General features: G+C 34.4%; 1 protein-coding gene across 1 annotated transcript in view; it reads left to right on the top strand.

Annotated features, from left to right (window-relative positions):
• Positions 1-18,823, top strand: part of PLXDC2 (plexin domain containing 2) — a 472,622-nt gene that overhangs the window by 310,538 nt on the left and 143,261 nt on the right. Inside the window, exon 6 of the mRNA XM_023223192.2 lies at positions 15,230-15,352. Within this exon, the coding sequence (XP_023078960.1) occupies positions 15,230-15,352 (123 nt within the window). The remainder of the gene's footprint in view (positions 1-15,229; positions 15,353-18,823) is intronic.

Below are 18,823 nucleotides of genomic sequence, written 5' to 3'. Positions count from 1 at the left end.
TATATATATAACATATATATATAACATATATATTATATATATATAACATATATATATAACATATATATTATATATATATATATATATAAAACACTAGGTTGGATACATAAGAATATGACACTACCTTGAACCTATAAGGTAAGTGCTAAGGCAATTAAAACCCAAACCATCTAAAGAAATTATTGGGATACATTAGGTATTCGGGTGGAACAAAAAGAAAGAAGGAAGGAATAGACCCTTGATTTGGGACTGTTGGTACAATGCAGATGACTGTATTTGAGAAAGCAAAGCTCTTCCACTCTCTTTGAGTTTCTTTTCCTGTCTAAATGAATGGGATTTATCTTGCCATGAAAAGGGAAAGACAATGGAGAGATTGTCAGCACATTCAGCTTCACTGAGATATAATTGGCAAATACAATTTGTATATATTTCAGATGCACAATGTAGTGTTTTGATATACATATATGTTGTGAAATGATTACCACTATAAACTTAATTAATATATCCATCACCTCACATAGTTACTTTTTTTTTGGTAAGAACACATAAGATCTATTCTTTTAGCAAATTTCAAGTATGCAATACAATATTATTAACGATAGTTGTCTATGCTATATATGAGATCTTCAGAATGTTATTATCCTGAAAAACTGAAACCTTATACCCTTTAGCCAGTGTCTCTGTGTTTACCCTATCCCCCTGCTTCTAGCAGCCACCATTCTACTCTCTGATTCTGTAAGTGTAACTTTTTATATTCTACATATAGTATTTGCCTTTCTGGGACTGGCTTATTGCACATAACATAATTTCTTCCAAGTTCATCCATGTTGACACCAACGACTTCCTTCTTTTTAAAGGCTGAATAGTATTCCATTTTGTACATATACTACATTTTCTTTATTCATCCACTGATTAGCACCTAAGTTGATACTATATCTTGGCCACTGTGAAGAGTGCTGCAATGAACATAGAAGTTCTGATATCCCTTCCACATAATTATTTCACTTCCTTGGGATATATACTCAGAAGTGGAATTGCCGGATCATATAGTAGTTCCACTTTTAATTTTGTGGAAATCCTCTGCGTTATTTCCATAATGACTACACTAATTTACATTTCCACCAACAATGTGTAAGAGTTCTCCTTTCTCCACCTCCTTGTCAACACTTGTTATCTTTCATGTTTTTCATAATAGTCATCCCAAATGGTATATTTTATTCTGGTTTTTATTTGCATTTCCTTAATGATTAGTGATGCTGAGCATTTTTTATGTACCTATTGGCTATTTGTGTGTTTTCATTCGATAAATGTTTGTTCAAGTTATTTTTCCATTGTTTAATTGGGTTATTTGTTTTCTTCTATTGAGCTGAATTCTTTGTATATTTTGGATAATGACCTCTTAGCAGATATGTAATTTGCAAATGTCTTCTCCCATTCTGCAGGTTTTCTCTTGACTCTGTTGATTGTTTTCTTTAATGGCTGTTCAGTTTCATGAAATCTCATTTGTCTGTTTGTGTTTTGTTTTAGGGGTCATCATATATATTTATATAGGGATCATCATATATATATATAGTTTTGCAGTTTCTGGTCTCATATTTAAGTCTTTAATCTACTTTGAGTTGATTTTTGCATATGGTGTGAAATAATGCTCCAATTTTATTTTTCTACATGTGGATATCTAGTTTTCTAACAATATTTATTAAAGAGACTAACTTTTTAGCCATTGTGTTCTTGCCACAGTTGTTGAAAATCAATGACCATAAATGCTTAGATTTGGGGTTGGGCTGTCTATTCTGTTCCATTGGTCAGTGTGACTGTTTTCATTCCAGAACCATTCTGTTTTGATTTCTGTAGCTTTGTAGTAGATTTTGAAATCAGGTAGTGTGATGCCTCCAGCTTTGTTCTTCTTGCTCAAGATCACTTTGGCAGTTACAGGCCTTTTGTAGTTCCATATGAATTTCATGATTTTTTTTCTATTTCTTTGAAAATGCCATTGGGATTTTTATAAGAATTGCATTTAATACGTAGATTGCTTTGGGTCACATGGAAAGTTGAATATTTTTAATTTTCAATTCTTCTAATCTATGATCACAGGATATCATTCCTTTTATTTGTGATTTTTTAAATTTTCTTTCACCAATGCTTCAGTTTACAGATCTTTTATCTGTTTGGATAAAATTATTTCAAAATATTTTAATTTTTGGTGCTATTGTATATGAGAGTGTTAATTTCTGTTTTGGATAGTTCATTGTTAGTGTATAGAAACACAACTTGTTTTCACGTGTTTATTGTGTATCTTATACTTTCACTGAATTTGTTTATTAATGCTAACAGTTTTTTGAAGGAGTTTTCAGGGTTTTGTATACAGAGTATTATGTCATCTGCAAAGAAAATTTTATTTCTTCCTTTCTGGTTTGTCTTTTATTTCTTTTTTCTTGATTAATTGCACTGGATAGAATTTCTAATATTATATTGAATAGAAATGGCAAGAATGAGAATCCTTATCTTGTTACTAATCCTGAGAAGCTTTTAGCTTTTTATTGTTGAGTGTGATACTATCTGTGGACTTGTCATACATATTCTTTATTATCTTAAGTTACATTCCATCTGTACCTAATTTGTTGAGAGTTTTTATCATGAAAGGATGTTAAATTTTGTCAAATGCTTTTTTGCATATATTGAGATGATCATATAATTCTTAATCTTCATTCTATTAATGTAGTATATCACATTTAGTGATTTGTATGTGTTAAAACAAGGATAAAACCTATGTGATCATGGGGAATGATCTTTTTAATGTGCTGTTGAATTAGATTTTCTATTATTTTGTTAAGGATTTCTGTATCTACATTCATCAGGGATATTGACCTGTAGTTTTCTTTTATTGTAATGTTTTCATCTGACTTTGGTATCCAGGTAATGCTGGCCGTGAGAAAAGAGTTTGCAAGTGTTTCTTTCTCTTCAATGTTTTTGGAAGATTTTGAGTAGTACTGATGTTAAATATCTTTTAAGTGTTTGGTAGAATCCAGTAAAGCCATGAGGTCATGAGCTTTTTTGAAGGTTTTTGATTACTGATTAAGTCTCTTTACTTGTTATTTGTTTTTTTCAGATTTTCTATTCTGTTTTTTTGTTCTGGTTTCTTTTATCCATATTTTCTATTCTATTTAGAGTTTCTATACTGTTCTGTTCAGACGTGGTAATATGTATGTTTCCAGAAGTTTATACACTGCTTGTAGGTTATCGAATGTGTTGGCATATAATTTTTATAGTAGCTTCTTCTGATCTTTTATATTTATATGGTATCTATTGTAATCTCTTCTTTCACTTAAAATTTTTTTTTCACTCTTGTTGCCCAGGCTGGAGTGCAATGGTGCAATATTGGTTCACTGCAAGCCCTGCCTCCTGGGTTCAAGCGATTCTCCTGTCTCAGCCTCCTGAGTAGCTGGAATTATTGGTACATGCCACCATGCCCAGCTAGTTTTTGTATGTTAAATAGAGACAGGATTTCATCATATTTGTTTGGCTGGTCTTGAACTCCTGATCTCAGGTGATCCACCTGCCTCAGCCTCCCAATGTGCTGGGATTACAGGCATGAACCACTGCACCTAGTCACTTACAATTTTATTATTCTATTTTTTCTTAGTTTAACTAAAAGTTACTGTTTTGTTTATTTTACAAAAAAAAAAACTCCTAGTTTCATTAACTTTTTGTATTTTTTTCTAGTCTCTATATCGTTCGTATATTTTCTGATTTTTTTTTATTACCTTCTTTCTGCTCTTTATTATTTCCTTTCTTAAGCTTAGTTTGTTCTTTTTTTCTGTTCCTTAAGGTGTCATATTAGGTTGCTTTTATGAAGTCTTTCTTTTTTCTTCATGTAGGTATTTATTGCTATAAACTTACCTCTTAGGACTGCTTTTGCTGCATCCCATAAAATTTAGAAAGTTGTATTTGCATTTTTGTTTGTCTCAAGATATCTTTTAAGTTCACTGTTGATTTCTTCTTTGACTCATTGGTTATTCAGAACTATGTTATTTAATTCTCACATATTTGTGAATGTTTCCAATTTTCCTGCTCTTATTGATTTCTACTTTCATTTCATTGTAGTCTGAAAAGATACTTGATATTACTTAAATCTTCCTAAATCTGTGAAGACTTTTACTTGACCTAACACATGGATCTATCCTAACAAATATTCTGTGTGCATTTGTAAAGAACGTATATTCTGCTGCTGTTGGATGAAACATTCTGTATATCTCTGTTAAATTCATTTGGTCTTCAGTCTTGTGCATGTCTTCTGTATACTTATTGATTTTTTTGTCTGGATGACCCATCCATTGCTGAAAGTGGCAATATTGAAGTCCTCTACTATTATTGTATTGGTGAACTATTTCTCCTTTTAGCTCTCTTAATATTTGCTTTGTATATTTATGTTCTTTCTTTTTTTGAGGCAGAGTCTCACTCTGTCGCCCAGGCTGGAGTGCAGTGGCGCGATCTCTGCCTCCTGGGTTCACGCCATTCTCCTGCCTCAGCCTCCTGAGTAACTGGGACTACAGGTGCCTGCCACCACGCCCAGCTAATTTTTTTTTTTTTTTTTGTATTTTTAGTAGAGATGGGGTTTCACCGTGTTAACCAGGATTGTCTCGATCTCCTGACCTTGTGATCTGCCTGCCTCGGCCTCCCAAAGTGCTGGGATTACAGGCCTGAGCCACCGTGCCCGGCCATATATTTATGTTCTTAATATTGGGGGCATAAATGTTTATAATTTTATGCCCTTTTGATGCATTGATATCGTTATCATTGTCTCTTGTGACAGTTTTTGATTTAACATCTATTTTGTCTGATACAGTTATGGCTATTCCTGGTTTCTTTTGGTGCAATTTGCAGGGACTATCTTTGTCCATCCTTAACTTTCAGCATATGAGTGTCCTTAAAGCTAAGGTTAAGTCTTTTGTAGAGAACATATAGTCGGATCTTTAAACAGACACACAAACAAAATCAATTCAACCACTATATGTCTTTTGATTGAAGAATGTAATCCACACATTTAGAGTAATTATTTATAGATAAGACTTACTATTTACATTTTGTTAATTGTTTTCTATTTTATAGCCCTTTTCTTGTTTTCTTCCTCTCCTGTTGTTTTCTTTTTGATTTGATGATTTTTTGTTGTGATTTGCTTTAATTTCTTTATCTTTATATCTGCCAACGATTTTTCCTTTGTGGTTACCACTAAGCTTACATAAGACATCTTCAAGTCGTAGCATATATTTTAAACTGATAACAACGTAGCTTTCTCCACATACAAAAACTACACTTTAATTTCTCCTCTCCTCATATTTTTTGTAGTTTATTTCACAATTTTATCTTTTTTATTATGTGTTCATTAATAAATTATTATAGCTATATTTCCAATACCTTTGTCTTTTAACTTTTATATTAGAGTTAAAAGTGAGTTGTGGAGCACTATTGGAATATAAGAATAGCTGAGTGTGATTGCATTCTGACCTTTATAGTGAGTCTTATTCTTTCATATATTTTCATATTGTTAGTTTCTATCATTTCACTTCAACTTGAAGATTCTCTTTACCATTTCTTGCGAGGTAGTTCTAATGGTGATGAACTCCCTCATCTTTTGTTTGTCCAGGAAATTTTGTCTCTCTTCTACATTATAAAAGTCAACTTGGTTAGGTAGTATTCTTGGTTATTGCTGGTTTACTTTGTATACTTCTTTCTTTAGCCCTGTAAGGTTCCTGCTGAGAAACACCCTGATAGCCTTACAGACATTCCCTTTTATGTCATGAGTAGATTTTTGTCTTGCTACTCTCAAAATTCTTGTTGTGTTTTTGACTTCAGAGAATTTGTTAATAACATGTTTTTGTGATGATCTGTTTATGTCTAAACTTCTTGGGATTCTTTGGGCTTCATGGATCCGGACGTTCATTTCTTTCTCCAGATTTGGGAAGTTTTCTATTATTGCTTATGCATAATAAGTTTTGGGCTTTTCTCTTTCTCTGCTTCTTTTGGAACTCTCATAATGAATATATTGGTTCACTTAATGATGTCTCATAATTCCTGTAGGCTTTCTTTGCTCTCATAAAAATTCTTTTGTTGTTGCTCCTCTTACCAGGTAATTTTAAATGCTCTGTCTTCAAGCTTGCTGATTCTTTCTCCTGCTTTAACAAGTCTGCTGTTGAACCTCTCTATGGAATTTTTCAGTTCAGTTAATGTGTTCTTCCATTCCAGAATTTCTGTTTGCTTCTTTTTTTCATGGTTTCTATCTGTTTGTTACACTTCTTGTTTTATTCTTGTATTACTTTCCTGATATCAGTTTGTTTTGTACTTGTGTTCTGTAGCTCACTGAGCTTCAAGATGATTATTTTCAGTTATTTGTCAGGCAGTTCATAGATCTCCAATTCTTTGAGGTCTGTTATGGGTGCTTTATTTGGTTATCTTGATGCTGTCATGTTTCCTTGATTATTTGTGAGTCTTGTTACCTTGCATTGGTAATGTACTCTGCATTTGAAGAAGTAGGCCATTTTTTCAGTCTTTATATACTGATGTTGACAAAAAATTACCTTCACCACTCAGTCCATCCAGAAATTCTGTGCTGGTGGCTGACAAAGTCTATGTTCAGGCTTACTTCTGGAATTTCTGGGGAGGCTGGCTGGATCAGCGTTTGGGTTGGCCTACTGCCTGGGTCCACAGGAGTTAACCTGGTGCCTGGGTCTGCAGATGTATGCCTGGAGCCTCGATTAACTGGGCAATCCTAGTGTCTGGGTCTGCATGACAGGCATGGTTCCTGGGTCAATGAGTTTGGGCCTGCATCTTGGGTCTATGGGAATCAACCTGGCACAAGGGTTCACAAGGGCTTACCTGAAACCTAGGTTTGTGAAGGCCAAACTACTTGGTACTGGGTACCACATCATCCAGCCTGGAGCCTGGAGCCATGTGGGCCAGCCTGGATTGCAAGTGCTGGTCTGGTGTCGGGGTGGGCCTGGAATATGGAGTCACATGGGTTAGCTTGGAGCTTAGGTCTCTATGGGCCTGCCTGAAGGGGTTCACTGGGATGGGCCAGTGTCGGGGTCTACAGGAAGACTTGGTGCTGCTCACTTTACTCACCCAGAGGGTATCTTTCTCTGCACTGGGTTGCATAGGCTTGGAGAAGACTTGATGTGGGTAATGTGAAATTTTCTTACCTATCTTCTTCAATGTGTCTTTTCTTATTTTTGGGCTCCACTTAGGTGCTATAATCTCTCACCTGGGTTTCTTAGTTCTTGTGAAGGTATTTTTGTCTATGGGTGATTGCATAAATTGATTTTTCTGAAAGCAGACAAGTACTGGAAACTCCTATTCTGCCATATTGCTGCCATTACTCTACCTGCAGGATTAAGGCTTTTAAAATATTAGTTGGTTCTATTTTGATAGAGGAAATAAACTTGACGGCCAGTTCAATGTCTCCATGAAAAGCCAGGTGCCTTGTGTACTATAAAACTCCAAGGGTTGCCATGCGTACTCTGCAGTCTAGATATGGTTCTGAATGAACCCGTATCTAGAAATCCTAGACAATCAGAAGCATTTGAGGAGATGGTGAGGGGAGCTGTTGACAGTGATCACTAGGAGGAATTAACATTAATTAAGAACATGTTACATGAATTTCTTTTAGGAACAAGACGGAGGAAACAAGAACTGAAATCAACAATTTTGTTGTTAGTTCAAAATGAAAATTCAGGAAGAAGGTTTGGGCTTTTTGGTGTTTGATTTTTGGCTTTTGTTTGTTCGTTTGTTTTTTGTCTATCTTTCCCTCTTCATCTACACATTTCAACTCCTGTTCTTTCTGGAGTTGGAGAGAGACTTTTTATATGGTCAACACAAATTTTTATATTGGTAATTTTATGAACATAATTTGCAGCTGATAACAGAGTTGTCACTTGTTGCTTTTTTCCCCCCAAGGAATGGTTTTGTTGTGGTTTATAATCCCCAATGCTGCCTTATGTCAATAAAATTAAAGAGTCTATGACATGTGATATATGTTAACACATGTAAATATATTTTGATTTTGTATACAAAATCTATTTGATGTATTTTACCTTGACAGCTGGTTACAAGTATAAATATGGTAACTGTTTGGTGATTGACACTATTATAGGTTGCTTCCTAAGAACTAATGCATATATTTTAATATAAAAGACCCTTGATATATTTTAACTTGACAGCTGGTTGGAATTGTAAAGGGAAAGTATTTGGTGATTGATAATATTATGGGTTTCTTCCTAGGAGCCAGTGATTAGTAAACTCACAAGAATTTCTGAATGCTTCTATTTCTTCCCTTCATTTTATTTTATTAACCATCTAGTTTGCAAATACAAGCCAATATCCTCATAGTGAACTATATGGTCCACTAGCACCAATTTTATTCAGAGGAAGTCTGTTACATAAAACCTGTCATTGCACTGTAGCAGCTGGCGGACAGTTACATTACCAAATAACTTACCACAACTTTTTATTTTCAGATTATCAATTGCTGCCACACATGGTTTTGTTTAAAAATCTGACAAGTATTTGTATTAAAGAAGGTAGTTTATAGCATGTGAAACGTATCATGACTGACAAAATAGAACTTTTGCAAAACATAATTTGAATTGTTCTGAGACCTCATCAAGTTGTTCAAGCAACTTGTCCACCAACAGCACTGAGCTATTGACAAACAATAAATGCAAACACGCAGTTAAATAATTCAATTCTTCATGAATAGAAGAAATGGAACACATATAAGGTTAGTCAGAGATCAGGATGAGGAAGTGGGTCTTCAAATCCTTATGGATAAAAGATAATAAATTTCAGATCTATTTGATTAATGTGTAGACATAACAGTACATATGTCATATAATAAAGATGGCATATATCATTATCATTTGCACTCTAAAGACAACATTTAGCTATAAATGTTCAATGCCCTACAGGCATACCCATCAACTCCAACCTTTCCTCTTGGGTCCAAAATATTAACTAAAAGATGATGAAGTAGAATGTTTTATGGAGTACCTTACACATTAAAGTTTTACGAAGTGTTTCACAAGCAATTATAGCTTCTTTGTGCTTCCTTTATTACGATGACACTTCCAATTAAACAAAACAACCACTTGCAACCCATAGGAGGTTAACATTTTTACAAAGTGCTTGTTCCATCAGAATGTAAGGGGAAATACATCAAGCTAAGAATTTTGGACACTCAGGTGTTTGTTATCTATTATCCTGTAGTTAGGATCAATAGTCTACCTTAACTCAAACAAGAATAAGGCAGGTAAACACATGTTGTACATTTAGGTCTGAAGCACAGTTTTAAAGTTATATAAATATCCTAGCATAAGTCCAAGATTAACTTGTAAAGGCTTCACAGAAAAGGCCTCAAGGGGTAAAAATTTGAGCAAATATAAGTGATTCATTGGTTTTCTGCAAACTTTTAAGCATTCATCTTACAGTATTCACTCTTCCAGCCATCAAAACAACCCAATGATATTGACTCCGTTACACTCCCATTTAGCAGATTAGGTAACTGAAGTACACAGAGTTTAAGTAATTTAGTCACATCACTAGGAAATAATTTTCTTCTACTAGGAAATGAATTATCTCATCGTGTGTGATTCCCATGTCAATTTACGTCTCATTTGGTGAATTGCAGTAGAGGAATATAATATACATCTATTTATGAAATCTTCCAATTAAAATAAAGAACCTTTAGTATTTCAATAAAAGTGTCATGATTTGAGGTGGCCAACACCCTGCTCTAAGGCGTAAGTGCTGGAATTTTCACACAGACAGAACAGGTCTTTTCTTCCTCAACCTCCTTGTTTAAGTATAAAATCCAATGAGGGAGAGTATATAGCAGATCCTTGAATAAAGTTGTTCTGCTCAACATCGTTCTTCAATGTTGATGAGAAAAGAAACACAAAAAACTGACTCCTGGTTAGGGCCACTGTCTGTGTGAAGTTTGCACGTTCTCTCCATGTCTGCGTAGGCTTTCTCTGGGTACTTTGGTTTTCTCCCACATTCCAAAGATGTGCACATCAGATTTACTGTATGTCGACATGGTCTCAGTGTGATTGAGTGTGGGTGTATGTGGGAATGTGCCCTGTGATGGGATGGCATCTGGTCCAGGGTTGGTACTTGCCTCACTCCCTTAGCTGCCAGGAAAGGCTCAGGCCACCTGTGACCCAGAACCAAAATAACGGGATAAATAATTATCTGTTTTTATCAACCTTTCTTAAATGTATATAGAGCTCAAGTTTATTTAAATAAGTGTTTTTGGAACACTTTATTTAGAAGTTTGGTGAGGTTTTGTATTCAGAAATATGCCATAGGAACTTAATTCTTACTGATACCAATTAGCCAGTGCTGAAATTGGTTGCCTTACATATTTTACCTTAAAGTCACAGTTTCCAAGAACCTGGAGATGTTAAGTGAGGCCTTACTAGATAATTATGGAAAGTGTCATCCGGTGGCAATTTTAACTTGTTTATGGGGATTGTCAGCATTCCTAGAGTGATTGCCTTAGAAATGACGTCAAGATAAGTAAAAATAATACTGCCTAACTTTCTGTCTTCTAATGTATCTGTTGTAAGGCTGGACACATAATGACTGCAAAAATAGCTGGGCATGGTAGTACATGCCTGTAATCCCAGCCACTCGGGAGGCTGAGACAGGAGGATCGCTTCAGCCTGGGAGGCACAGTTTGCAGTGAGCCAAGATCATGCCACTGCACTCCAGCCTAAGTGGCATAGCAAGACTCTGTCTCTGAAAAAAAAAAAAAAAAGAAAATAATATAATTAGCAAAGGCCTATATAGATACTGGTTAATTTCACCATTATCAGAATAATATTTCAGGTTAGTAAATACATAGTTATGGTTAATAAATCTATAATGATTGAATGGGATTTATTCATGACAAGATCTACAATGATAGAATCCCCCAACGGACTCAATGAGGCTTACAGATGTAAAAACAGATTATTCACGTAACTAGAGACCACCTACGGAAAGCGGCCCAAGGAAATTTTTCAAGGTACAAGAACAAAGCTGTTGATTACAACCAATCTCAGAATTTGACTCTGGTTTTACTAATTGCTAAGGCAAAAGGGAGTGGCCATGTATTCGCTATTATTTGAGATTCAAAGAACAAAATATGTTTGCTTCTCTTACTTGATTCTTTTACATGAAGGTATCTTTCTCAGTCCCAAATTATCTGCATAAATGACCACTTTTCTGCAAAGGCAGATGAGCAAATGAGTGCTATTTATAGTAGAATCATATAGTAAGCAAAGGCAACATTGTATGATTAGCTCTTCAAATGGCTACAGAGATGTGTAAACAAAATGGTTAAAACATATACCTGAAGGATTATAAATCATTCTACTATAAAGACACATGCACACATATGTTTATTGCAGCACTATTCACAATAGCAAAGACTTGGAACCAACTCACATGCCCATCAATGATAGACTGGATAAATAAAATGTGGCACATAAACCCCATAGAATACTATGCAGCCATAAAAAAAGATGAGTTAACGTCCTTTGCAGGGACATGGATGGAGCTGGAAATCATCATTCTCAGCAAACTAACACAAGAACAGAAAACCAAACACCGCATGTTCTCACTCATAAATGGGAGTTGAACAATGAGGACACATGGACACAGGGAGGGGAACATCACACACGGGGGCCTGCCAGGGGGTGGGGGGCTTGGGAGGGATAGCATTAGGAGAAGTACCTAATGTAGATGATACATTGATGGTTGCAGCAAACCACCATGGCATGTGTATACCTATGTAACAACCCTGCACATTCTGCACAAGTATCCCAAAACTTGAAGTGTATATATTAAAAAAAAAAAAAAAAAAAAAAAAAAAAAAAAAAAAAAAAAAAAAAAGGCCGGGCACGGTGGCTCACGCCTGTAATCCCAGTACTTTGGGAGGCCCAGGCAGGTGGATCACGAGGTCAGGAGATCGAGACCATCCTGGCTAACACAGTGAAACCCCCTCTCTACTAAAAATACAAAAAATTAGCCAGGCGTGGTGGCGGGCACCTGTAGTCCCAGCTAATTGGGAGGCTGAGGCAGGAGAATTGTGTGAACCCAGGAGGTGGAGCTTGCAGTGAGCTGAGATCGTGCCACTGCACTCCAGCCTGGACGACAGAGCAAGACTCCATCTCAAAAACATAAAAATATAAATAAATAAATAAACATATTGCTTCAATTACACCAAAACATTAAGAACCAGAAAAATGACATATATGTACACACAAAATATACATATGTATTTATATAAATAAATATATATTTTATATATCATCTTTAGCTGGGAATGCCCAGAACAGTCAAAGAAAAGAAGTAAATGTCTAATGGGGTGTTGGTAGCTATGAATGCCTTTAAAGCTTTGGAGTTTTTTTGCATTAATTTGCATAACTCTTTCTTATTTAACACCTAATTACATTCCCCTGCAAGCTTGTAAGGCTTGTCTCCACTCAATTATTAACCACTACTGAAGTGATATTTTTAAAATCTAGAAACTTAAGGAGAACTAGGTAAAGCCTATCATTAGATAGGCTTCACCAAGAAGTCAAGAATTTTATTTCTTGGTTGTTAGAAACTAACCTGAGATATTGATATAATTAACTTTCAATATGGTAAAGAAAAACAAACAAGTATTCCCTGAATTAGTAAAATTAAACTCATTTTGCAGAGTAGTAGGGTTTTTTTCCTTCTTGGGGTTTTTATTTTTTTTCATAGTAATTCTTCGTGGTGGTGGTACTAATAGTGGTAGTGGTAACAGAAGTGCCAGGCATGCTAGTAATTGTGGTAGCAGTTGCTTGCTCACTGTGGTTGTAGCAACCATAATACTCGTAGTAACATAACTTAAATTAATAGTCTAGTAACAAAATAATTAAAAACTATATCTGTGGCTTATACATGTTAACAAATTCTTCTGTATTTCTACCTAGTTCTTTGGAAACAATTTGAAATTTCACCTTTGACATTTGATAAATTGTAGATTTGGGAAACATTTTCCTGATCAAAAGAAACAATAGTTAATGGTTTCTGTCATCTGAAAACTGGGTTATTGAGAGTGGAGAGAAGTTTCTTAGCAAATCTATGAAAGTATATATAGTTTCTTAGCAAATCTATGTAGAAACATTGAGGGAAAAGTATATGTATTTTATTTATTTAAATACTAGCAGTAAGTATGAAGTGTCTGAAATCATCAGTGCTCTTACATTTTGCAACAGTGTATTTCTAGGGATTGCTGCTGTTCTTCTTACAAAGTTGTCTTGGAGAATGGATTTTGTACTTATTTAAAATTATCTTCCTTCCTTGAATAACTGACCTCCATCCTCCAAGTTAAGCAGTTTCTTCTATTTGTACTTGGAGAATATAAAGAAGAGAAATAACCTACTTGGAGCTATTTTCTCGGAAATAACACTTTCAGTGTGTAATTCAAACATTTCCCTTAAGAGATGGTATCTATGGAATGTTTGTATTCATTTTAATGATAAATTATAAATGCATGCTGGTGAGGATAGGAGAAAAAATAGAGACCCTGGAAAACAGTTACTCTTCATGTTTATAATGTTAAGGATGTGATATTGCACTTTGAATATTAGGAGTATGACTGAAAATCTAGAAGGAAGTATAATAAAAGCAATGACCTTATCACCGTAATATTTTTAATACACTTCAGCTAGGTGAAATTGCAAATGTACAAAATTCTGCTTAAAGCATCAGGTATTTATTTTGAAAGATAGTGCTTTGTAAATAAGAAACAATAAGTCATTTAAGAAACAAGAAGTCATGATGATAAAAGTACACATTGAATATTTTTCCAGTTAAGATATTTTTTAAGATGAATAGCTAGAGTTCAATTATGCTTTTGATGAAAAGTTAAACGGTAGTCAAAGGAAAGAAGATATTGCCAAAAAGAGAGAAATTAATTTCTAAGTAAATAGCTACAGGTTTAACTCTGCAATATCTTACCTAGACGTCACAGTTTGGAATTTGAAACAATGAAGACCACAGTCTGCCAATGAAATATTTATTCAGACCATAAAATGAGTTATCAAAGTTTAACACTTTTTGAGCTTTAAATATCATTATCTTATTAATTCTTGTGAAAGTAGAAAAATGATTTATATTAGTGCCGGGTATCTAATTAACTCATGACTGCCCAAACATTACAATTGCATTGTCACAAGTAATTTGCCTTGCATTTTATTTGTGTGTGTGCATTTGAATATGTATCTCAATTATGTATTTCTTAGATTAATATTAAAATTAGTTAGCAATCCCTGAGCTGACTCTCCTTTCAGGCAGCTAAAGACTTTGAAGGCAAGAAGCCAGCACAGGATTAACAATTTGTCATGGATAATCCACAAAGTAAATAAACCTACTGTGAATAATAGAAAGGGAGTTAGACTTGTAACATAGGAGCTGTTGAAAGTTAATTCAAAGCCAAAGTCCTCCACAGTAAATTCCTTCTCATTATCCAACTGCTAGAATAGACTGGCATTGATTAAATCTCTAAATAGGGAAGCATTTGTGCATTGTCAATGTTTTACCACCTTATCTGCAAACATATAGACTTTATCTTCTTGATAGCATGCTGATAATATAGAGGCTTGAGCAAACCAAGAATATAAAAACTTCACCATGGGTGTTTAGCCCCCTTTCAACTTTCAAGAAAGAAAAAAAAAAAAAGGATCAAAACATTTTCTACATTGTACCAGATGTCATTTCTAAAATTCTTATGCTGAGATGGTAGCTTAAATAAATATCATGAAAATGAATTCACTCATTAAAAGGACTTGTGTGGTAAGCTAGTGTTAAAATAACAAGGGATTAATAACAGCAAATTGAATATTTGAATTACTTATAATGCTGTATTCGCATTTTTAGTCTAATAATCTCATCCAGATAATAGTCACTTTTCCCCCAATTAAAATTGTACATATTATAGATTTTGGATTTGCAAGGTTCTACCAAATTATACAAGAATTTGTTACTTAATCCAGACCAAGTATTGTTAATTAGATACTAAGATATTAAATATGTTCCTTTTTTTCCAGCTGCCATGACATTTTATTTTCATAATATGACTGTAATTGAGTTTGTAGTATTTTAATCATAATTTTATATGGGCTTCTTTTTCTGAATATGTTTCCTATTTTTCTAATTCTAGGTTTCATATACACTGGAGAAGTTGTACATCGAATGCTAACAGCCACACAGTACATAGCACCTTTAATGGCAAATTTTGATCCCAGTGTATCCAGAAATTCAACTGTCAGATATTTTGATAATGGTATGTATTGAATAGCCTATTTTTTGCTGCATGTATATTTTTAAACCTCAAGCATCAGATTCCTGTTAATGTTTTTGTTAACTGTTTATTTTTTGGTGTGTAAACTGCTTGATGCAAATGGTCTGAGATGACAAATGTTATTCTGCTAAGATTTATCAAGTACACAAATGGCATTCATTCATTCATTCAACATGTTTATTAACATCTACTATACGCAATAAAAATGAGTTGCTGTAGACAAGACCTCAGACAAAGCAAAGGCATTTATTTGATGCTATTTCAATAAGTCAGTTTTCCAATTTTCCCATCAGAAAAAATGGAAATAAGAATAATTTTATTAGTTCTGATCTTCCAGGAGAGGGAGGTGGCATATATTGACATTAAATTTCCAGAACTTATGACTTGTATGTATTCATAAGATGAACACATATTTTAGAAAGTATAAAGTAATTAGTTGTGGGTAGTTCAACTTAAGAAAATGAAGTTTTCTTGACTTTAAAAAATGAGTGAGAGCCTGTTAAGATTTATCAAACATACCAAGAGCAATACATCCCTGCTATTACTATTTTGGGACATATAAAATAGAGAAAAAACTAGAATATATAATTAAGTGCTGCCAAAATCCAAGCGAGAAATTCAAGGCCTTGGAGACCTAAATGAGTTTTCATCTCAACATCTTATTGAAAGCTGTAACTTTGGTAGAGAAAATAAATTATAGGTAACAAAGAGTTTATATTTGAATGATTAATTAAGTATAGAATTTTCTGTGTATTTATCATTCACAAATGATATTTATTTGTTCAAATGACAATTTTATGCTTGCAAATAATACAAGCAATTGGGGTGAACAGAGTTATTTCTACTCTTGTCTTATTTGTGATGATCAAGGAAGAAATTTGCTCATGTTTGGAATAGACTTGATGGTAGCCGTAGCCTTGGAGAAATACGATCATTTTGCTAAGAGCAATCTCCTGACCAGTGTGATGAAAGCCATTTTACAAGTCGAAATAGCACAATGAAGAAACTAAACATAGTTAGATATTCACCTTAGGAAATACACTTTGAACAGCTTGAGTAACACCAAGGTATGATCCAATATGAAGTAACTCTAAATGTTAGCTGTAATAATGATTCATCTCTATTATTTTAAGAACTATTATATTCTCTTCCATTTTTTAAAAACTCATGAGGTGCTAACACCCAAGGATGTGCAAGTAGACTGTAAATACAGTATTCTTGAGGCAAAACTGCAGCCAGAAACTTATCTGAAACTTACTCTATCATTCCAATACAAAATTGCCTTGGGAATCTATCCTATGGAAATAATAAAAGATTCAGTGAACATTGACTATTTTCCAAGCTCCAACATTCACTAGATGATATTAGGGTCATTTACTCATGGGCACATGATTCTAATGACCAAGACTTTATACTGTTGCTATCAAAATCATAAGGCATATTAAATAAGTCTCTCTACATATAATCTCATATACCTTGTTGCTAGGTAGCTCTTAATATTTGAATTTTACTTGTATTTGAGTGATTGTTAAAAATTGATGTATACTACTCTAACTGAACTCAAATAGGGACTGTGGCTATTTATAAGAAATCATTTTATCTCCAGTACCCTGCATAGATACTTAATAGGCCGTATGTCCTAAATAATTATTCAATGAATGAATAAAAATAATTACATATGTAAACTGAGTTTTTATTTCTGGGAATTGTAAAAGTATTAATACTCAAGAAAGTATGTATTTTTTACCCATTGAAATATCTTCTGTGTAATGACTTATTCCATAGGAATCTAATATTGAGGAATATTGAGTTCAAACAATATGATAATGAAAGCTTGTGTTTTATTGAATGAATGAAACACTTTTAAATACTGTAAGGCTCTTCACAAAACCCTTTTAATACAACAACAATTTGCTGAAATATTTTCAAGTTTGGCTAGACTCACTGACAGGATACTTAAAGATTGGAAATTCAACAATTTAGGAAAGCAAACTTCTCTAGAGAAGACAGCAGCAGTTACAAAATTTAAATCGGCAAACGCTGAGAGAGCTATGCTATTACGTAATATAAAATTGAGCATGTGCAAACAGTATGCCTTTTTTTTTTTTTTTTGGAAACGGAGTTGTACTCTGTCTCGTTCTATTACCCAGGCTGGAGTGCACTGGCACGATCTCGGCCCACTGCACGCTCTGCTTCCCGGGTTCACCTCATTCTCCTGCCTCAGCCTCCCCAGTAGCTGGGACTACAGGCACCCGCTACTACGCCCGGCTATTTTTTTTTAATTGTTATTTTTAGTAGAGACGGAGTTTCACCATATTAGCCAGGATAGTCTCGATCTCCTGACCCCTGATGCACCCGCTTCGGCCTCCCAAAGTGCTGGGGTTACAGGTGCATGAGCCACCGCGCCGGGCCAACAGTGTGCTTTTTAGCAACCTGCTACTAACAAAATATTGGGAATCTCTCCCTCAGAATTTGCATTAAAAACTGTAATTTATACAGCCCTCTTATTTTCATAAATAGTCAAGGGTAACTATGTTTTCTTGTATTTAATGCAAGAATCGCTTGAAGGCAAAAACTATACTCCACATGTTACAGGAAAGGAAACGGTTTCATGCAGATTAGTTGTGTCCAAGTTCACATGGAAAGTTTTATAGAGACAAGGTGCGAGTCTAAGTCTTCTGCCCTCTGGTTCATTGTTTTCACTGCATCACCAGAGTGCGATAGAAGCTAGAGGATAAGGGAGAGACTAGAGCTTGAGGGTTGTAGACATGTGTGAAGGAAAAAGAAGCTAGGAGGCATCTCACAATTAGAAAATTCCTATACTTATAAAATCATGGGAAGTTTCCTGGCTATTGTCTTCTTGCTCTTTTTCTTTTTTATTTTCTTTTCTCTTCCTTCCTTCTTTCTTTTCTTTTTCCTTCCTCCCTTCCTCCCTTCCTTCCTCTTCTTTCTCTTTCTTTTTCTTTCTTTCTTTTTCTTTCTTTTCTTTTCTTTCTTTTTCTTTCTTTCTTTCTCTCTTTCTCTTTCTTTCTTCTTTTTCTTCTCTTTCTTTTGTTTCCTTCCTTCCTTCCTTCCTTCCTTCCTTCCTTCCTTCCTTCCTTCCAGGACAATATAGACACAGAGATGCCCGTGGAAGGAAGGGACCTGGGTGGTCTTCACTCATAGCCGTGATAATGGCTAAAAGCACCAAGGTCAAGTTAAAAAACTTTTTTTTTCTTTTTTACTGTTAAAGTTTTGCCTCAAAGTACATTTCTGTACTTCAATATCCTTTCAGGACTTACAATTGGATATTCAAAATATTTGAAATAAAGTGTCTATTTAAAGTTGTCAGCTATCTCAAGAGATATTACTAATAGCACCAAATAATTACTGAAAATTAATTCTTCTATGCAGTTGTAATTTTTAAATATATCAGATATTTATTGCTGGGAGATAAGATTTGCTCTTTTCGTT

The sequence above is a fragment of the Piliocolobus tephrosceles genome, chromosome 9, assembly GCF_002776525.5.
Source record: "Piliocolobus tephrosceles isolate RC106 chromosome 9, ASM277652v3, whole genome shotgun sequence".
NCBI lineage: Eukaryota > Metazoa > Chordata > Mammalia > Primates > Cercopithecidae > Piliocolobus > Piliocolobus tephrosceles.
This window is presented reverse-complemented; position numbering and strand designations above follow the sequence as displayed.